This window comes from Scyliorhinus torazame, chromosome 6 (assembly GCF_047496885.1).
Source record: "Scyliorhinus torazame isolate Kashiwa2021f chromosome 6, sScyTor2.1, whole genome shotgun sequence".
NCBI lineage: Eukaryota > Metazoa > Chordata > Chondrichthyes > Carcharhiniformes > Scyliorhinidae > Scyliorhinus > Scyliorhinus torazame.
In genome coordinates, this window is record NC_092712.1 from 32,893,944 (window position 1) to 32,916,499 (window position 22,556).

Consider the following 22,556-nt stretch of genomic DNA (forward strand, 5'->3'; position numbering starts at 1 on the left):
TAAATGAATACTTTACATCAGTATTCACCAAAGAGAAGGAATTGGTGGATGTCGAGTCTGGAGAAGGGTGTGTAGATAGCCTGGGTCACATTGAGATCCAAAAAGACGAGGTGTTGGGCGTCTTGAAAAATATTACGGTAGATAAGTCCCCAGGGCCTGTTGGGATCTACCCCAGAATACTGAAGGAGGCTTGAGAGGAAATTGCTGAGGCCTTGACCGAAATCTTTGGATCCTCACTGTCTTCAGGTGATGTCCCGGAGGACTGGAGAATAGCCAATGTTGTTCCTTTGTTTAAGAAGGGTAGCAAGGATAATCCGGGGAACTACAGGTCGGTGAGCCTTACGTCAGTGGTAGGGAAATTACTGGAGAGAATTCTTCGAGACAGGACCTACTCCCATTTGGAAGCAAATGGACGTATTAGTGAGAGGCAGCATGGTTTTGTGAAGGGGAGGTTGTGTCTCACTAACTTGATCAAGTTTTTCGAGGAGGTCACAAAGATGATTGATCCAGGTAGGGCAGTGGATGTTGTCTATATGGACTTCAGTAAGGCCTTTGACAAGGTCCCTCATGGTTGACTACAATAGGTGAAGTCACATGGGATCAGGGGTGAGCTATCACGGTGGATACAGAACTGGCGAGGTCATAGAAGGCAGAGAGTAGCAATGGAAGGATGCTTTTCTAATTGGAGGGCTGTGACTAGTGGTGTTCCGCAGGGATCAGTGCTGGGACCTTTGCTGTTTGTAGTATATATAAATGATTTGGAGGAAAATTTAACTGGTTTGATTAGTGAGTTTGCAGACGACGCAAAGGTTGGTGGAATTGCGGATAGCGATGAGGACTCCGAGGATACAGCACGATTTAAATTGTTTGGAGACTTGGGCGGAGAGATGGCAGATGGAGTTTAATCCGGGCAAATGTGAGGTAATGCATTTTGGAAGGTCTAATGCAGGTAGGGAATATACAGTGAATGGTAGAACCCTCAAGAGTATTGAAAGTCAAAGAGATCTAGGTGTACAGGTCCACAGGTCACTGAAAGGGGCAACACAGGTGGAGAAGGTAGTCAAGAAGGCATTCAGCATGCTTGCCTTCATTGGCCGGGGCATTGAGTATAAGAATTGGCAAGTCATGTTGCAGCTGTATAGAACCTTAGTTCGGTCACACTTGGAGTATAGTGTTCAATTCTGGTCGCCACACTACCAGAAGGATGTGGAGGCTTTAGAGAGGGTGCAGAAGAGATTTACCAGAATGTTGCCTGGTATGGAGGGCATTAGCTATGAGGAGCGGTTGAATAAACTCAGTTTGTTCCCACTGGAACGACGGAGGTTGAGGGGTGACCTGATAGAGGTCTACAAAATGATGAGGGGCATAGACAGAGTGGATAGTCAGAGGCTTTTCCCCAGGGTAGAGGGGTCAATTACTAGGGGGCATAGGTTTAAGGTACGAGGGGCAAGGTTTAGAGGAGATGTACGAGGCAGGTTTTTTACGCAGAGGGTAGTGGGTGCCTGGAACTCGCTACTGGAGGAGGTGGTGGAAGCAGGGACGATCGTGACATTTAAGGGGCATCTTGACAAATACATGAATAGGATGGGAATCTAGGGATCCGGATCCAGGAAGTGTAGAAGATTGTAGTTTGGTCGGCATGCGTGCGGGCTTGGAGGGCAGAAGGGCCTGTTCCTGTGCTGTACTTTTCTTTGTTCTTTGTTCTAACACAAGAAGACTGTGAACCACGAGGAACTTGAGATACTAGGCGTTGAGGTTGTCTACACTGCTCTGATGAAACTGCGTGGAGTTCAGATAATTACACAGCCTGGTCTAACATCTGGATACAAGAGGAGTGCAAGAAACATATTCCGATGCCGCACAACATCATGGTGATTAGGCAGCTTCTTGCTGATCCCCTTGAACACACAGCCAGCTGAGTAGGCATAGCTAGAAACTTTATTTAACAAATTCTCCAATGGAGCCTTGTGCGCGCCCATTTTAATGGAGTAAGATTATTAGAATAGACTGCTGCATTAATTGAAAACAGGGTGTGGTGGACACCCTGAACATATTGATGTATGCACTTCCAGCAAGCTCCTGACCTCGAATGCCTGAGGCAATCTCAGCTACTCAATGGCGCCCAAGCAGTTGTGGCAAATCTTTTAAAAACTGCTATATAGAAACAATGCTACAGTACTAGTAATTCAACACAGAATAGTGAAATATGCTGAGACAAACGGGACTCTGATTATCATAGGGACTTTGCATGATTTATTCAGTAACACCTGAGGCCCAGAACATCAGTTCTGAACTAGTCAATGGAATGTGGCAGCATTGGAGAAAGAGCAGGGAATTTCTCCTGGTCTCTGGGCCAATATTTATTCCTCACTAACATTGGCTGGTTCATTATATTACAAGTTGTTATACATCACAAAGTATGTATATGGTTTTGGGATGTCCTGAGGCCATGAAAGGCTCTCAAGTATATCTAATTTTTGTATCATTGATCCCATTTTATAGGTTCACCTTAGTGGTTTGCTTTTGCCACCAAACCCTGCATTGCTTTCTGCAACAAAAAAAAATTATTATGTAGCCACTAGAGGCTAGAAGATAAACATGCCTTATGTGGGTCTGTAGAAATCAATACAACAAATGTTGTATTTTCAGATCTTTGCAACAGGCACTAAAAGGTAATCTCCTTCCTTCAGCTGTAATAAAATGAATGTGCAGACTGCTTCACTAGCAAGCCCATTAGGCACAGCAATATTAAAACAAATAAATAAAAATCTTTGCAAGATCATTTTGATGAGTGCATTTCATTTGTTACGTTCCCTTTTGTGCATGGTTGAATGAACTGTACTCTTCCACAAAAGAGATGGCAAATCATTTAATTTCATCACTACATGCTGTTTTGAAGTGCCAGGACAGCCTTAATGGTGGTCCAAGCAAATGCTGACCTACCCTGTTCATCTGAGGTAGCAGGATGCACTGACATAGGAGTTCATGTCCACCGTCTGATGGCATGGAGTACCCACGTATTATAGAACCCACCTGATCTCCATCCCACTCGAAACACCAATAAACTGGTTCTTCCACTTCATTGCTCTTTTAGGGCATTTGTGGCACAGAATGACACAAACTGCCTCATGTCTCATTGCTTCAAAAATTGTTAATTGAGTGAAGCTGCTGGGAGATGTTTTGTTATAAGGGGCTGTAAGAATGCAGATATTTTGTGTATTAAAAATCCTGGGCAGGATTCTCCATCGACTGACACCGGAATCAGGAATCATCCCCACACCCAGTGCACACGGTCATGGCAGCCGGTATGGGTGCCGGCATGTGGTGCAGGATGGGAGTTCTGCTGCCCTCCTGGTGGGGGGGGGGGGGGGGGGGGCAGGTTATGGGTGTGTGGGACGGGGGTTGGTGCCAGGGGCACCTACTCAGCCTGGCCATCGTGAAGAGGTCTTGCAGTTTCTTCCCATACTGCATGCTGGTCCAGATGGTGTTGTTGGTGGTGCTGACTGCCTCTGCCACCTGTTTCCAGGCATGGCAAATGGTGGCGGCTGGCAGCTCCCTTCCCAGGCCTAGGTACAGGGTGGGCTGCCTCTCCTCCACCGCGTCCAGGAGGGTCCTGAACTCGCCGTTTGTGGATCTTGGCGCCGCATGTCTTGCTGCCATCTTGTTGGCTGGAATGGTGTTTGGGAGTGGAGTGAGTACATGCAGCTGCAGCTTGTCAGCCTCCTGAGTGTCAATCACAGACCCGCCGAATCCCGCACTGTTTCTCATTGCAATCGATTGTGTTCCACGTGGCATCGGTGCTAGCACCTCCACAGTCGCTGTATCGGTCCAGCTGCGGCGCCACGAATCCTGCCCCGGCATCAACACTTCATCTCAAGAAGAGTGTGTCCAGCTGCCCATGATTTATCATGGCCAGTCCACCTAACCTGCACATCTTTGGACTGTGGGAGGAAACCAGAGCACCCGGAGGAAACCCACGCAGACACAGGGAGAACGTGCAGATTCCGCACAGACAGTGACCCAAGCCTGGAGCTATGAAGCAAATGTGCTAACTACTGAGCTACCGTGCTGCCCAATTTGTTGTTCATTGGAAATGTGCGGGGAAAGTTTTTTTTAAACAGATGGTGGTGGTGCTGGAATGCACTGCTAAGTGAGAAGGTTGAGGCAGATACGTTAGCGACCTTTAAGACTTATCTTGGCACATGAAAAGACTGGGTATAGAAGGATACAGGTGGTTGGTCTAGATAGGACACATGATTGGCGCAGGCTTGGAGGGCCAAAGAGCCTGTTCCTGTGCTGTATTGTTCTTTGAACTGGACTAGCCATATTAATACTGTGGCTACCAGGGCAGGTCAAAGGCTAGGAATCCTACAGCGAGTAACTCACCTCCTGACCCCCTCTCTCCTCCCCCCCCCCCCCCCCCCCCCCCCCAAAAGCCTGTCCACCATCTACAACGCACAAGTCAGGGGTGTAATAGAATACTCTCCACTTGCCTGGATGAGTGCAACTCCAATGACACTCAAGAAGCTTAACAGCATCCAGGACAAAGCCCGCTGGATTGCTCTCCCTTCCGCAAACATTCAAAGCCTCCACCACCGATGAACACTGGCAGCCGTGTGTACCATCTCCAGAATGCAGTGCAGTAACTCACCAAGGTTCCTCAGACAGCACTTTCCAAACCCACGACTGCTACCATCGAGAAGGACAAGAGCAGCAGATACCTAGGAACCCACCACCTGGAGGCCTAGTTTGGCCTACAACTGGCTCTATACGCACAGCAGTGTGGTTGACTTTTAACCTCCCTCTATAATGGCTCAGCAAACCATTCAGTTTAGGAGCAATCGGGGATGGGCAACAAATGCTGGTCTTGCCAGCGACAGCCATTTTCCTTGAAAGGATAGTTTTTTAAAAACTGTAGCAGAACATCACCAGCAAAGGCCGATATTCTCACTCCCATATTATTGCATCAAGAACTGTCCCTAAACCCCCCCCCCCCCACCCCCACTTTCCCATTATGGTGTCTCTTGGGACCCTCATATCAAGCCAGGTTACACGTTCATGCTGGAGATGGTCCATATCACCTCTGTGGACCTCTGCAGTTTCTCTCTGTTGCCAAACTGCTTGGTCAAGATCTGGTCCTGGATAAGCCACAAATGTTTCCACCGTAATGTCCTGTTTGACCACAACCTGATCACCCAGACATATATTCATTCCTTCGCAATGACCAACTACTTGCACATCTGTGAAATTTATGTTCCTAATTCTTTCATGCGATGTAAGCATCACTGGCGAGATTTGCATTTGTTGCCCGACTGACCTTGAACTGCGTGTCTTGCTAGGCCATTTCAGAGGGTGGTTCAGAGTCTACCATGATTCTGGAATCACATGCAAGCCCAACCAGGTAAGGACCTTCCCTAAAGGACATAAGTGAGTCAGTTGGGTTTTTGCAATTGATGTTGTCCATTGAGACTAGTTTAATATTCCAGATGTATTAATTAAATTTATATTCCACCTCTCCATGACATGGTTTTCAAATTGGAGTTCTTTATGGAAACGGAGTTTGATCCAGTGCCACATTTCACATGAGGGTAGCTCATGGCCAAGATGTACCTATTGCTTGTCCGTGTAAAACTGCAGAGACCTGAAAGCAGTGCTTCCAAAATAAATGGCTGGGTTTGGCTTACCAGTAAAGTGCTAGAACTGCAAGAGACAGTCACGTGGCCAAAATACATCTCACATTTTACTTTCATGTTTTATGGATCGCACCTACCAAATTATTTCAATAACTTATTATGCACAAAGAATTCCAAACATTGATTTCTCTCTTTGCCATCCCCACACCCCACACAATACCAATTCCCAAGTCCCTTATTGAAGTAATGGGAGTTCTTGATAACCTAGGTTACCGAGACAAGGAGTCCGGAGATCAGAGTAGATCTGTCTGGCCTGGGAAATCCAGGCTAGATGTTAAAAATATCCCTGCAGCCAAATTGGAGTAAAGCATTGCATTTATTTCTAAAGTAGCATTAAATTCAGCTAAAAAGAGAGACGTTTACCATTGTGCATTGTAGCAAGAGATGATTTGTGAAAATTGCTGGAAGGCACAGGAAGGTCAAATATAAAGCGATGCAAGTGTAAGTTTTCTAATATCACGCAATGTTTTTTTCCTCGATGCTTGTAACCTTGGGGAAGTTAAGTATTTATTTAATTCATGTGTTTCTTTTAATATTAGTTCTTCATTTCTTTGTTTGGGGGTCACATTTTTCTCCAGGCAAGAAGGTGAGCTTGAAAGCCTTCTGTAGTCATCCTCTAGTGCTGCTGATTCATCTTATTTAGGAGAGTAGCCAGAATGACTGTCACCTCTGCCTCTTTGACTCATTACCAGCCTCCCCGAACAGTGGCGACTAGGGGCTTTTCACAGTAACTTCATTGAAGCCTACTTGTGACAATAAGCGATTTTCATAAGAAAACAAATTTGTGGAGGTGACATCGCATGCATGCGCAGACCCACAAACAGCCCCCCAACAACCTCCACCAAATTGCTGCCTCTTGTTTTCTTTCCCCTCACCCTGGACGTGTTGACTCCTGCTCTGGTAGTGTTCCAGGAATGTCACTTGCTCTCTGGGATATCGCCCAAGTGGTCTCTTGATGTGTGAGCGAGTAACCAGATTGACAACCAGCCTTTACGAGATTAAAAGACACTTTGTATTATATGGAAAATATTGCTACTTCTCCAGGCTGGCTTTAGATTCTCATTGCCTTTACTCCGACCACCAGGTGCAGTAGCTATATTCATAACCACGGGATAGCAAAGTACTGATTCCAATTAGAAGGTTGCACTTTGGAGTGACAGCATAAGTGATCCACGTGCACAATTTTATTGTATGTAAAGCATTTAACCATTTGCTTCTGGGAGAGGAGAAGCATTAATATGGATGTGAAAAAAATAGGGAGGTTCTCATTTTTTCCACCTAGGGTTCTGGATTATTTGTGAACTATTAATAAACCTCAAGAAATTCCTTCAGCAGAACACTTAACTACAAAAGAGCAAACTCAGCTGGGCACCATGAGGTGATAGACTGGATTTCCTGGGCACAAAGTTTGTGTTCATAATCTCTACTCCATTACCAGAGATAGGCATAGAGCAGAGGCAGTTATTTTGGCTGTAGGAAAGTGTGTCAGGTGAGTTAGCCCGCTCTGTAGTCCTTCCTAGAACACAAAATGAACCTTGATCAAAAGGCATTGATGCTAGTTAACTAGCAACTTGCCTAGGTTTGACCTGGAGCTATGAACCATGTTGAGAATTCTCATGGCCACTGCCCCCCCCCAATCGCCATCTCTCCTACTCTCCTATCTCATGATGTTCAAGGTGTACCCAGGGATAATACTAGAGGATTCAGGGACTTTGCTGATGTCCGAAAACAACCCCAGTCTATCCAACCTCTCTTCATAGCTAAAAACTCTCCAGCCCAGGAAACATCCTGGTAAATTACAACAATTGGCAATGGTTTTATGGTCATCATTAGACTTTTAATTCCATCTTTTTATTGAATTCAAAATTTGAACATCTACCACCCGAGTCCCAAGGGTCCCCTATGTCTCTGGATTGCTGGTGACAAATACTGCCGCGCCATTGCCTCCCCCTGGTCTTAAGCAAGGCTGATTTCACCTGGTGATGGACGCAGAGAGACAGCCAGCCCACTTTGTGCTGCACATATGGGAGCCACACTTTGCTCCTGGGTCCCAGCTTGCACCAAGCCATTACCCATTCCCATGCTACTCAAGTATTTCCTGAACCTGAGTTTGATCAAAGCTGAAACTTCAATTTGGCGCTGAGGGCGTCCTGCTTTGGATGAGGGCATAAAAATGTCTGTGGAATTATTTGAAGAACAAACATTATGCCAGCCAATATTTACTTAGAATCAAAAGGCAACCTTTAATTCCGTGCTATTCGTGGTGATTGTGCGAAAATTGGAACAGGTTCCCTAGGGAAACCCTAGCTCTGTGCTAAACCAGCTCCATTTGAAAAATGCCTGCCATTTCTGCGTGCATTATGAAGACCACTATAAAGTGCTTTGGGGTGTCCAAGGGAGATTAAACTGGCTTGTTAACCTCGTTCTTTCATCAATTTTTCAAGATTGTGTTTTTCCAGGAAATAATGATTCATAGAATCATTAAGGATTTTAAACTAGACAAAATCTTAGAATTTAAATGACTGGGCAGGTTTGCAAAGCTGGACGATTCATAATCATCCTCTGAACCCCATTGATATTTAAGTTTGGAGAATGCTGGCCTGTGTTTCTGCTGTGAGCGGATTACTTTTTCCTCCACTGTTCTCTGGCATTACGGCTATTGTTATCCAAGGTACCTCGTACTCGTAATGCATGTAAAGAATCAAATTGTGATGATCTTTGCAAGTTTACCAGAATTTAATTTTCAACCTGTCACCAGTATACATGCAGAAAAGAAGTCTTAACCAGTGACTACGTATAGCAGCATTATTAATGCTGTTTATGTTTTGGGAATATACATGTTCTGCCTTGTGAAAACATTCACGTACAGTAAAATCACCATTTATAGATTCCTCGACACTGCGCACTTAATCCCCTGGAATGAATTTTCATGCGGCTGTGCTGACTAATCACATTGAATATTCAATTAAATATTTTAATGAGCAAAATGTTAACAGATCAATTCATCTTGTCTTGCTGGGTCGATTATGGATCTAGAAATGCAGACTAACATTTGCACATTCTCAGTTCAGTCGTTTGTATCTTGATGCGCAGGAGACTGCGTTTTAACTGCAGTGCCAAAATCGCCACTCAGATGTATTTTTAGAGTTTAGGTCAGCGAGCGTCTAGTGCACCACTCAAAAGATTTTTTTTTTAAACTTCTCCAATATGTTGCAGCTTTCTGCATAACCATGCACCTATTCGGGGCCCTAACTGAGACAGTCATTGATGTTGAACTTGGCAAGACCCTGAAGATTTCAGTGCAGAAGTATTCCATTGACGCAGGCCAACTTTATGCATTAACCGATGTGGATTTTTAATTTAAATGTCAAGTTCTTGCTTTGAGCCGCTTTTGCGTGTGTGGAGTAGGTGATAGATTTTAAGTGACAGTAAGCTGAGAAAATGATGTTGTCAGCGCGCTTAATCAAGAAAGCAGGAAGTCTGCTTGGGTGTCGTTCGCGTTCATTAACACATTACCTGTGGTGCTGCTGACGCTGATCAAAGGTATATTTGAGCTGCATATGTTGACACTTTCACCCCCTTCCCAGAACATGTGAGCTGATCTGTAGTTTTTCTTCTCATTTCAGTGGGCCGCATTGTCTTTGAATTATTTTCAGATGTCTGCCCCAAGACCTGTAAGAATTTCCTCTTTCTCTGCACAGGTATGTAAAACGAAGGTGCATTCTTTAAGGTAGATAACAGTTAGTCCTTTAGAGCTGCCAGGCCAAAATGAGAAATGGCTTGATTACACACAGCGCAAAACAATAAAATAGTGGAAAATGGGGGAACAAAATAATAATGAGACGAAAAAAGATGCGTTTCCAAACCCAGCTCAAAACCTTTCATCGGATCCTGTCATCAGTTTTGACAAAATGTTATCCTTTTCCTTTATACGTGCTGACAGAACTGCTGCGCATTTCTATAATAGTTGCATTTTACTTCTGGGACTGAGCGAGGAGCAATAATATTCTTTGTCCTAGTTGACTTCAGTCAGTTTGGAAGCTCTGGCATGCTGGCTTCTCTGTGGCTACCATCATTGATGGTTCCTGTTATTTGGTGGGATGCTAAGCTTCGTGGGAACCGACGTGTCTGCCAGTTGATTACTTCCTCAGCCAGTGCAAAGTGCTCCATCTAGTGGTCTGGATGAGTAGTTATGAAGTCCAGTCATCAAAGGTAGTCAGGTAACCTGTCGGTTCAGTCGCCGCCGTTCAGCCGATCAAGTCTTTTGCCATTCTGTTACTAGAGTAATTTGGTTGCCATTTCAAGCTTGTAAAGTTTAACACGGGTATAGTAGGCTACACATTTTATAAATGTTATTTTACTTGTACGGTGTTATGCCCTTCATCACACAGGGAACGTTGTAAGCTCTCAACAGGTCAATCCATTGACAAACCCTTTTCAGCTGCTGATTAGCTCACGTCTAGAACTGTTTGATTTTTGTTTTACGCTTTGTGTATCTTAATTTGTAGGTAAACATTTTTAATTTCACAGTGCAGAGGTGTCGGGTTGTTTACTGTACTGCCTGAAACCAAAAGAGAAAATGCTGGAAAATCTCAGCAGGTCTGGCAGCATCTATAGGAAGAAAAGAGCTAATGTTTCGAGTCCATATGACCCTTTGTCAAAGCTATGACATACAATTGGCAAAGACAAAAATTGGAACTTTACACGCCATGTTGTGTGTGCACCTAGAAGGGCTCCATTTTTATGATTAACCCTTTACTAATGTATTAAATGGTTAATACCCATTAGCTTTCACATTTATAGTAGAAATCTAGTGCTAGGAAACATAGTTAACAGTAACTTTTTTAAAATTTAAGTTTTAAATTTAATTTACTAATTAATTGACGCAATATCAGTTAGAGGGGTGCACTGCTCTGACTGTGAGATGTGTCAGGTCCGGGAGGCTTCCAGCGTCCCGGATGGCTTCATCTGCAGAAAGTGCACCCAACTGGAGCTCCTCACAGACCGCATGGTTCGGTTGGAGCAGCAGTTGGATGCACTTAGGAGCATGCAGGTGGCGGAAAGCGTCATAGATAGCAGTTATATAAATGTGGTCACACCCAAGGTGCAGGCAGGGAAATGGATGACCACCAGAAAGGGCAGGCAGTCAGTGCAGGAATCCCCTGTGGTTGTCCCCCTCTCGAACAGGTATACCCCTTTGGATACTGTCAGGGGGATAGCCTATCAGCGGAAAACAGCAGCAGCCAGAGCAGTGGCACCACGGCTGGCTCTGATGTTCAGAAGGGAGGGTCTAAGCGCAGAAGAGCAATAGTCATAGGGGACTCTGTAGTCAGGGGCACAGATAGGCGCTTCTGTGGACGTGAAAGAGACTCCAGGACGGTATGTTGCCTCCCTGGTGCCAGGGTCCAGGATGTCTCCTAACTGGTCGAGGGCCTCCTGAAGGGGGAGGGCTATCAGGCAAGAGGTCGTTGTACATATTGGTACTAGCGACATAGGCAGGAAGGGGCATGAGGTCCTGCAGCAAGAGTTCAGGGAGCTAGGCAGAAAGTTAAAAGACAGGACCTCTAGGGTTGTAATCTCGGGGTTACTCCCTGTGCCACGTGCCAGTGAGGCTAGAAATAGGAAGATAGAGCAGCTAAACACGTGGCTAAACAGCTGGTGTAGGAGGGAGGGTTTCCGTTATCTGGACCACTGGGAGCTCATCCGGAGCAGGTGTGACCTATATAAGAAGGACGGGTTGCATCTAAACTGGAGAGGCATAAATATCCTGGCCGCGAGGTTTGCTAGTGTCACACGGGAGGGTTTAAAGTAGTATGGCAGAGGGGGGTGGGCACGGGAGCAATAGGTCAGAAGGTGAGAGCATTGAGGGAGAACTAGGGAATAGGTACAGTATGGCTCTGAGGCAGAGCAGACAGGGAGAAGTTGCTGAACACAGTGGGTCTGGTGGCCTGAAGTGCATATGTTTTAATGCAAGAAGTATTACGGGTAAGGCAGATGAACTTAGAGCTTGGATTAGTACTTGGAACTATGATGTTGTTGCCATTATAGAGACCTGGTTGAGGGAAGGACAGGATTGGCAGCTAAACGTTCCAGGATTTAGATGTTTCAGGCGGGATAGAGGGGGATGTAAAAGGGGTGGCGGAGTTGCGCTACTGGTTAGGGAGAATATCACAGCTGTACTATGGGAGGACACCTCAGAGGGCAGTGAGGCTATATGGGTAGAGATCAGGAATAAGAAGGGTGCAGTCACAATGTTGGGGGTTTACTACAAGCCTCCCAACAGCCAGCGGGAGATAGAGGAGCAGATAGGTAGACAGATTTTGGAAAAGAGTAAAAACAACAGGGTTGTTGTGATGGGAGACTTCAACTTCCCCAATATTGACTGGGACTCAGTGCCAGGGGCTTAGACGGGGCAGAGTTTGTAAGGAGCATCCAGGAGGGCTTCTTAAAACAATATGTAGACAGTCCAACTAGGGAAGTGGCTGTACTGGACCTGGTATTGGGGAATGAGCCTGGCCAGGTGGTAGAAGTTTCAGTCGGGGAGCATTTCGGGAACAGTGACCACAATTCAGTAAGTTTTAAAGTACTGGTGGACAAGGATAAGAGTGGTCCTAGGGTGAATGTGCTAAATTGGGGGAAGGCAAATTATAACAATATTAGGCAGGAACTGAAGAACCGAGATTGGGGGTGGATGTTTGAGGGTAAATCAACATCTGACATGTGGGAGGCTTTCAAGTGTCAGTTGAAAAGAATTCAGGACCAGCATGTTCCTGTGAGGAAGAAGGATAAATACGGCAATTTTCAGGGACCTTGGATAACGAGAGATATTGTAGGCCTCGTCAAAAAGAAAAAGGAGGCATTTGTCAGGGCTAAAAGGCTGGGAACAGTCTAAGCCTGTGTGGAATATAAGGAAAGTAGGAAGGAACTTAAGCAAGGAGTCAGGAGGGCTAGAAGGGGTGACGAAAAGTCATTGGCAAATAGGGTTAAGGAAAATCCCAAGGCTTTTTACACGTACATAAAAAGCAAGAGGGTAGCCAGGGAAAGGGTTGGCCCACTGAAGGATAGGCAAGGGAATCTATGTGTGGAGCCAGAAGAAATGGGCGAGGTACTAAATGAATACTTTGCATCAGTATTCACCAAAGAGAAGGAATTGGTGGATGTTGAGTCTGGAGAAGGGTGTGTAGATAGCCTGGGTCACATTGAGATCCAAAAAGACGAGGTGTTGGATGTCTTAAAAAATATTAAGGGAGATAAGTCCCCAGGGCCTGATGGTATCTACCCCAGAATACTGAAGGAGGCTGGAGAGGAAATTGCTGAGGCCTTGACAGAAATCTTTGGATCCTCACTGTCTTCAGGGGATGTCCCGGAGGACTGGAGAATAGCCAATGTTGTTCCTCTGTTTAAGAAGGGTAGCAAGGATAATCCAGGGAACTACAGGCCGGTGAGCCTTACTTCAGTGGTAGGGAAGTTACTGGAGAGAATTCTTCGAGACAGGATCTACTCCCATTTGGAAGCAAATGGACGTATTAGTGAGAGGCAGCATGGTTTTGTGAAGGGGAGGTCGTGTCTCACTAACTTGATAGAGTTTTTCGAGGAGGTCACTAAGATGATTGATGCAGGTAGGGCAGTGGATGTTGTCTATATGGACTTCAGTAAGGCCTTTGACAAGGTCCCTCATGGTAGACTAGTACAAAAGGTGAAGTCACACGGGATCAGGGGTGAGCTGGCAAGGTGGATACAGAACTGGCTAGGTCATAGAAGGCAGAGAGTAGCAATGGAAGGATGCTTTTCTAATTGGAGGGCTGTGACCAGTGGTGTTCCACAGGGATCAGTGCTGGGACCTTTGCTCTTTGTAGTATATATAAATGATTTGGAGGAAAATGTAACTGGTCTGATTAGTAAGTTTGCAGACGACACAAAGGTTGGTGGAATTGCGGATAGCGATGAGGACTGTCAGAGGATACAGCAGGATTTAGATTGTTTGGAGACTTGGGCGGAGAGATGGGAGATGGAGTTTAATCCGGACAAATGTGAGGTAATGCATTTTGGAAGGTCTAATGCAGGTAGGGAATATACAGTGAATGGTAGAACCCTCAAGAGTATTGAAAGTCAAAGAGATCTAGGAGTACAGGTCCCCAGGTCACTGAAAGGGGCAACACAGGTGGAGAAGGTAGTCAAGAAGGCATACGGCATGCTTGCCTTCATTGGCCGGTGCATTGAGTATAAGAATTGGCAAGCCATGTTGCAGCTGTATAGAACCTTAGTTAGGCCACACTTGGAGTATCGTGTTCAATTCTGGTCGCCACACTACCAGAAGGATGTGGAGGCTTTAGAGAGGGTGCAGAAGAGACTTACCAGGATGTTGCCTGGTATGGAGGGCATGAGCTATGAGGAGCGGTTGAATAAACTCGGTTTGTTCTCACTGGAACGATGGAGATTGAGGGGCGACCTGGTAGAGGTCTACAAAATTATGAGGGGCATAGACAGAGTGGATAGTCAGAGGCTTTTCCCCAGGGTAGAGGGGTCAATTACTAGGGGGCATAGGTTTAAGGTGAGAGGGGCACGGTTTAGAGTAGATGTACGAGGCAAGTTTTTTACGCAGAGGGTAGTGGGTGCCTGGAACTCGCTACCGGAGGAGGTGGTGGAAGCAGGGACGATAGTGACATTTAAGGGGCATCTTGACAAATACATGAAAAGGATGGGAATAGAGGGATACGGACCCAGGAAGTGTAGAAGATTGTAGTTTAGTCGGGCAGCATGGCCGGCACGGGCTTGGAGGGCCGAAGGGCCTGTTCCTGTGCTGTACTTTTCTTTGTTCTTAATCATACGACACACTTGAACACACAGGGTAGTTTACAAAGAAATGCTGAGGATCAAATCCTGAATAGTGGGGGAGAGGTTAGGAGATCTGACTGACGACTGAGTCGCAAAGATGGAGCAATAACTCTTTAAAAAGAAAGGAAATCCGATAGCACCAAAGAAAAGAATTGAGCAAGGTTTCACTTTTTAAAACTTTACTGTAACAAACCAACTAAAATCCTCCTAATTCAAGCATGAATTCACAAGCAAAGAATATTTCAGAAGAGATAAATTTCACTTTAATCAACACAACAAACAGCTTAAGTGTTGACAGACACACTCATTACTTCTCACACAAATGAAATCACAATCTGTAGAACCTGCCCCCTCCTATGTTGGGTCTGGCACTTCCCATTCAACTGTTTCAGCCCGAGAGTCACATTCACCAGCAGCAATGGTCCATCCTAAATCCTGGGTACGGTTACCGCTGTCTAGATGCACACCTGTCAATCCTCTCGCACTCTGGTTATGACAGTCCTGATGGTCTGGAAGAACCAGAGATTCCCTTCTCTGATTCCTTTTAAATGGTTTGGTGGGCACTGGCAACATTAGCAGTGGGTCTTGTCCAATCCACAGTTCCTTGCCCTTCCTGTCCATTAGACCATAAGACATAGGAGCAGAATTAGGCCACTTGGCCCATTGAGTCTGCTCCACCATTCAATCATGGCTGATATTTTTCTCATCCCCGTAACCCCTGATCCCCTTATTAATCAAGAACCTATCTATCTCTGTCTTAAAGACACTCAGTGGGGCAGCACAGTGGCGCAGTGGGTTAGACCTGCTGCCTCATGGCGCCGAGGTCCCAGGTTTGATCCCGGCTCTGGGTCACTGTCCGTGTGGAGTTTGCACATTCTCCCCGTGTTTGCGTGGGTTTCGGCCCACAACCCAAAAATGTGCAGGGTAGGTGGATTGGCCATGCTAAATTGCCCCTTAATTGGAAAAAATGAATTGGGTACTCTAAATTTATTTTTAAAAAGACACTCCATGATTTGGGCTCCACAGCCTTCTGCGGCAAAGTGTTACACAGATTCACCACCCTCTGGCTGAAGAAATTCCTCCTCATCTCTGTTTTAAAGGATCGTCCTTTTAGTCTGAGATGGTGTCCTCTGGTTCTAATTTTTCTTTCAAGTGGAAACATCCACGTCCACTCTACCCAGGCCTTGCAGTAGCCTGTAAGTTTCAATAAGATTCCCTCTCATCCAACGAGTACAGACCCAGAGTCTTCAACTGTTCCTCATACGACAAGCCCTTCATTCCAGGGGTCATTCTTGTGAACCTCCTCTGGACCCTTTCCAAGGCCAGCACATCCTTCCTTAGATACTGCTCACAATACTCCAAATGTGGTCTGACAGAGCCTTATACAACCTCAGAAGTACATCCCTGATCTTCAGCTTATCAACTGTATAGCACTCACTCACTCACTCGCACGCACGCACTCATTCACTCACATGCACACTCACGAACACTCCCTTCTCACGCACACTCATTATCTCACTCACGTACTTTCACTCACTCACGCACAGTCACTATCTCTATCACTCACTCACTATCTGCTCTAATCATAGAGACTGCTCCACCACAAGGAATTGTTCAGAAACTGCCAAACCGCAGAGTGCTCCATTCGGAGAGAACCCTGTTTGTTTTCCCCTCTCAAATTCTCTGTCTGTTCAGAACTGCCAAACCAAAAGCACAGGCTGACCTAACCCTACTATAATTAGCTTTCTATCCCAATTGTTCTTGGCTGCTCATCCTTGTGGCAACCTCCGGTCACATGGACCTTTCTTGGAATCTGACGAAGTCACAATAAAGAAACCAATTAATATTTCAGAATATTTCTCAGTTCACCCTGGTCTTAAAGGGAACATTGCACAAAAAGAAATGACATGCTTTCCCCAAAGCACATGGGTCATCACAGAGGACTTGGGTAGAGGAGCAGTAAAGTGTAGGGCAGGGGTACCAGGCACTTGAAACAAGGTGCCCGAGACCTCACCACAGGTGATTAGGAGGCCGTGCCAGCCTCCCCAAACAGGCGCTGGAATGTGGTGACAAGGGACTTTTCACAGTAACGTCATTGAAGCCTACTTGTGACAATAAGCGATTATTATTATTGGAAGATTGGTTGGGGGTGGGGGGGGGTGCCATGCACAGGAGGCCAGAGTTGACACAGATAGAGGCTGAGGAAGAAATAGGTTAGGGAGGAGTTGCATTGTGGGGGGATTTGGAGATGGTGTCAGGATTTTGAAGAGGTCAGGTTGTCCATGTAAGGCAGCAGGAAGGGGATGTTGGGGGATAATCAGAACGAGTTCAGTTCCTCTTGTTGGTGGTTTTTATTACAATACAATGGATAAGTGGTTCAATTGGAGAGCGACCATTTTCTTTTCCTCCTTGCTCATCTCTTCCTGACCACTGTGAAGAACTCATTCTTAAACTGGGACCCCAGTGGGAAGAGGGTGTGAGGTTGTCTGATTTCTGTCCTGCTGGTACCAAGAATTCTGTATTGGGCTGGTTTAGCTCAATGGGCTAGACAGCTGGTTTATGATGCAGAACAAGGTCAGCAGTGCGGATTCAATTCCCGTACCAGCTTACCTGAACAGGCACCGGAATGTGGACACTAGGGACTTTTCACAGTAACTTCATACTTGTGACAATAAAAGGTTATTATTATTATCATATTTGATTCATTAGTATGTTATTTCCACCACGGTAAACTGTGCTACAAAATATGTATATTTAAAATCCTGCGTGCTATCTAATGGTAGCACACTGTTCCATTAGCATGCCAATCGTAAGTTAGGGCAAGGGAGTGTGTCCTAGGGGTTTGCGATGGGCCTTGGGTATATGCATGCACTTGCAAGGGGGCCTCGGCAGAACTGCAGTATTTGAAATGGGTGCTGAGAGTTATTATTTGGAGGGGTTTTCGCACCCAAAAATGTTTGAAACTTACACTTGTATAAATCCTGTTCGATGTGTACTAGCATTGTTTTATCTCTTGCAGGTGAAAAAGGATTAGGAAAAAAAACTCATAAGCAGCTTTGTTATAAGGGCTCCACTTTCCATCGTATTGTAAAAGAATTTATGGTCCAAGGTGGTGACTTCAGTGAAGGTGGGAATAACATGATTTGCAATATATATATATTAGTTCAGCTGAAGTGATATCAAGGCTGCAATCACAAATGTAGACTGGGCATGTTATTAAAGCTTTCCTGATATAACCTTCTTGTAAATTGTAGCTGTGTGCAAAGGAACTAAAAATGTGTCTGAAAGAGGAAGGCAACCTTGGTTTCACAGTAGTGCTTGTTCCCAAATTGTCATTGAGTGCATATTGCTTTCCCGATGCAGTTGGACACTATGCTCCCAATTGGATTGCTCTGTGTTCTGGGGACAAGCAGTTAGCACAATCATGCATGTTTATGGGTCATGCATGTGCATCACAGTGTTCACGTGCACTAATTTCCCAGCAATAAAGATAGCGATCAGCATTGGAGTTACTGTGTATTTTTTCATTTTCCCCTCCTTAGTCCTCACACACCACTAGCTACCAACGCAGTGGAGTAAAAACGGGATTTTTGAAATTCATCCCATGGGATGTGTCGCTGGCTGGTCCAGCATTTATTGCCCTTGAACTGAGTGGCTTCAGGGGGAATTTACGAGTCAACCACATTGCTGTGGGTCTGGAGTCACATGTAGGCCAGACCGGGTAAGGACGGCAGATTTCCTTCTCTAAAAGACGTTAGTGAACCAGATGGGTTTCTACGGCAATCGACAATGATTCCATGGTCACCATTAGACTTTTATTTTTTATAAATTTAAAGTAACCAATTTATTTTTTTCCAATGAAGGGGCAATTTAGTGTGGCCAATCCACCTACCCTGCACGTCGTCGGGATTGTGGGGGTGAGACCCACGCAGACACAGGGAGAATGTGCAAAATCCACACGGACAGTGATCCGGGGCTAGGATTGAACTCCTTCGTACTATTCTCAATTGAACTGTGCAGAAAACCATTCCTCAATTAAAATCACTGTGTAAGGAATAATTTTCTGCCTACCCATGGATTAGGAAACCACATGGGATGAGTGACACCAAGGTAGCTGAGGATGCCAATTATAACAGGTTTAAATTGTTGCAGCCCTACTTTGCCATTCAAGTTTTTTTTCCCCTCTTTCTCTCACCCTTACATTTAAAGTCAGTCTTGTAGAATCCTACACCGCACCTTCTCCCCATCATGCCTGCACTGGCTTTTTGAAAGAGATAACTAATTAGTCCCTCACAACTGTACTTTCCCCATAGCCCTGCAAAAATGTTTGTTTTCAAGTATTTATCCTTTCAGGCCGATCAGATCCCAGATCATCATAACCTAAGGCCCCTTCCACCCCACTTCCTCTTCTATCAATTATTTTAAATCTTGCATGTTTTTATACTTTTGGGTGTCTATTTTTAAAAAAAAAACACAAGGATCCCGGCTGTTTTTTTTTTACCAGTTTTATCAACTTATCCTACGAACTTTAAAGATTTGTGAATGTGAACGCCTCCAGGTCTCGCCATTCCTACGCTTTTTTTGTGTTGTTGCCCAATGTGTTCATAATGTATAATTTCATTTTTCTGAGCAGCAAATAATTAAATCTTGTCATTATCAATGGTGACATTATTCAACAATGTATATCTCTTCATTAAGCTGGAATGTTGACAACCGTGAAGACTATTTAAATGATGACAAGCTTGCTCATTTTTATCATTTGTACAATAGGCTGGTTTAGCACAGGCTAAATAGCTGGCTTTTAAAGCAGGCCAGCAGCCCGGTTCAATTCCCGTACCAGCCTCCCCGAACAGGCGCCGGAATGTGGCGACTAGGGGCTTTTCACAGTAACTTCATTTGAAGCCTACTTGTGACAATAAACGATTTTCGTTTCATTTTATTTGAATTTGTATTCTGTGCTCCGGAAAAGAAAGGGAAGATGCTGCATTCTTCATCGGTGATGGGATTGGGTCTATTTTTTCGGGGAGGGGGCTGGTATCTGACAAAGCTTTAGGAAAGAACGTCAACGGCCTTGTTCATGCTGTTGTTCTCTTAACCTTCCTACTTCTGCGGGCATAAGGTGGCAAGATTTTTTTTCTTTTAGAGTACCCAATTCATCTTTTTCCAATTAAGGGGCAATTTAGCATGGCCAAACCACATAGCTTGCACATTGTTGGGTTGTGGGGGTGAAACCCATGCAAACACGGGGAGAATGTGCAAACTCCACACGGACAGTGACCCAGAGCCGGGATCGAACCTGGGACCTCGGCGCCGTGTGGCCACAGTGCTAACCCACTGCTGCCCAAGGTGGCAAGATTTGAGAAGTACTTCCGGTGGTGTACTTTCATGTAACTGAGTCGAATGGAGAATGTTGGAACCTGAAGATCTTTTACAGTCTTCTTGCCCATCTGTCTGGCAGAACCTGACCCTGACTGCTGAGTTCCTGAGTCATGTAATTTTTGTTCACTTTAATATTCAGTGTGGAGTCTCGTGTTACTTATACATCTGTGGTTCTTAGGTAATGGACGAGGAGGAGAATCTATTTATGGCGGATACTTTGAAGGTAAAGACATCTTTTTAATTTCATTACAGAGCCCAAATTAATCTGTTGATTTACTAAATAGAAGACTCCCTCTAACAATACGTGAATAGCATTGCTTTTAATTCCCTCACCTGTTGCATGTAGCTAGTGCTTGAAATGTTGCATGCACAAAATAGATGCATGAATTTGGGCTAATTGTTTCTTAGAGTGTTCACTGTTAACTACAAAAAAAGTGAATTATAAAAGGTAAATTATTATGCAGTAAGCTCGCAACTTGCAGCATGGAGGTTAGGCAATTTATTCATGAGAAAACCTATCATCCTGCCTAAAACTTTCAACATATTCTTTTATTTATAGAGAATGTGATCTTTTGCAAAATGAAAAGGTAAGAAAAAAAAGCTAAGTAACACAATTAAAACACACTCCCTTGCACCCTCCCCAGCAAGTACCGTTATTGGCAGTGAGTTGATGGAATATATGGTCCAATTTTCTTTATTGCTTGCAGACTTTAAAGGAAAACAAAAACACACACACAAAGACACACAGACAAATTGAAACCGCTCACCTGGAGCATTTAGTGCACTAGTTTCAGTACTGGTAATATACAAGAATTTGAAATTTGTGTTCCTCCTCAGCACAATATTTTAGTGTAATGCTGCGGTGAGGCCTAAAGCAAGGCTGTTACTCTGTTGTTGGTGCAATTAGCAAATAGACTTCAGCAACTCTGTGGAGTCTCTCAAAGCTGACCAGCTACTCCTTTCTTGGACAGATGAGAATTTTGTGCTCAAACACGACAGGGAGTTCCTGTTGTCAATGGCAAACAGAGGAAGAGATACCAATGGTTCCCAGTTCTTCATGTGAGTATAACTCTTATCTTATCAGCATCATATAGTGAAGTGCCATTCATCAGAAAGATGGTTATCCACAGACATCAATGCCTGCAGATGTTGAGCAGTTTGCATTTCTGTCACATCTAACACATTATTGGGTCGGGTAAAACTTTCCAGTTTTGCATTCCATCATGCATTCCATTAGTCGTGTTACGGTGTTTTTTTTTAAATCACAGTTTTTGTCCTGTATCCTGGAACATGATGCCAAACAACATTAGTTTTTGTTCCCTCCACATAGCCCAGGTCTGTAGGAATAGTCCAAATGCATTTCCCTCACTACCCCACTCTCCTGACTTTCCTTTGAGGGATAAGAGAGGAATTCTCGGCGAATGGTTTGCTGAATTGGCTGCAGCTGTCCACGTGTTTTTGCCCCGTCCGGGAAAAGGGGAGGAGGAAGGGTAGGTCCATGGCAATGAATTCATAAAGTTCAACACAACGTAAAGGCCGGTATTCAAACCGCAGACTGCCCCAGAGTATTGTGAAACAAACCAAATAGCACAGCAAATAGAGTTCCACATGTACCTCTAAACATCTAAAATATCTACTTTCAAGCATTTTGATAGCTTAACGTTCTCAGCATTCTGCAGTGTATTTTCCTCTTCCATAATATTTCATTTCTTTCTGAATATTTTTTTTTAATGCACGGCATTCTAAAATCACTGCATCATTTGTTTTAATCTGCATAAATATTATCTGTTTTCCTGATGCACCATCCAGTTTGTTGGTGGGGGCCTCCGGCTACAATTTGATGCTAAAGGTCACTCTTCCAGCCAATCAAGACTTGGACCTGCAACAATTGTCTTGACGATCAACTTTCCATGTGCTCAGCAGGTTTTCCTATCAGTATGCCCATTGCCTGCCAAGACTCTCCCATCGGATTTAGCTGCTCTGCCATTCAATGAGATCTTGGCTGGTCTGTTTGTGGTCTCCATTCCACTTTTCTTATCTGCTCCTCATAACCCTTGACTCTTTTGTCTCTATCATTCTTCCAATCTTTACTGGGTATAGGCCCAATCTGTTCAACCTTTCTTCATCAGACAAGCCCTTCATCTCGGGAATGAGTCGAGCAAACAGTTATTTATTGCTTTTAACGCAATTATCCTTTTTCAAATAAGGAGGCCAAAAGTGATAGTGCTCCAAGGTTTAGCTCACTTGGCTAGACGGCTGGCTCGTGATGCTGAGCAAGGCCAGCAGCGCGGGTTCAATTCCCGTACCGGCTGAGGTGCGGTGATCCTCAGGTTAAATCACCGCGGTCCGCTCTCCCCCTCAAAGTGGAAAGCAGCCTATGGTCATCTGGGACTCTGTGACTTTGCTTTTTACCTTACTTGTCCCAGCAGATCACAAGTATAATTTCTGATGAGGGTCTATTCGCTCACCTTGTTCATTCCACTGTGCTGATGCTTCCAGTCCGAGGGTATTAAATCTTGGGCAGAGTAATTTAGCTCGACCTGTGTTGCAAATATCTATTTGAAGCAACAAGCAGCCAAATGTTTATGGCATTCTGGAAATTGCTGCCAGATTGCAGGAAGTCAGTGGAAAATTGAGGGTCACTCTGCA

The 22,556-nt window shown here is 44.8% G+C and overlaps 1 protein-coding gene across 9 annotated transcripts in view; it reads left to right on the top strand.

Annotated features, from left to right (window-relative positions):
* nktr (natural killer cell triggering receptor) overlaps positions 1 to 22,556 on the top strand; it is a 306,045-nt gene that overhangs the window by 128,160 nt on the left and 155,329 nt on the right. For 6 of the 9 annotated variants that reach the window (XM_072508090.1, XM_072508092.1, XM_072508093.1 and 3 more), the window contains exons 3-6: positions 9,320 to 9,394; positions 17,548 to 17,655; positions 20,086 to 20,130; positions 20,879 to 20,966. In XM_072508090.1, the coding sequence (XP_072364191.1) occupies positions 9,320 to 9,394; positions 17,548 to 17,655; positions 20,086 to 20,130; positions 20,879 to 20,966 (316 nt within the window). Of the gene's footprint in view, positions 1 to 9,319; positions 9,395 to 17,547; positions 17,656 to 20,085; positions 20,131 to 20,466; positions 20,495 to 20,878; positions 20,967 to 22,556 lie in introns of those variants that run through there. The other 3 variants (XM_072508097.1, XM_072508096.1, XM_072508098.1) reach the window with 2 other exon arrangements.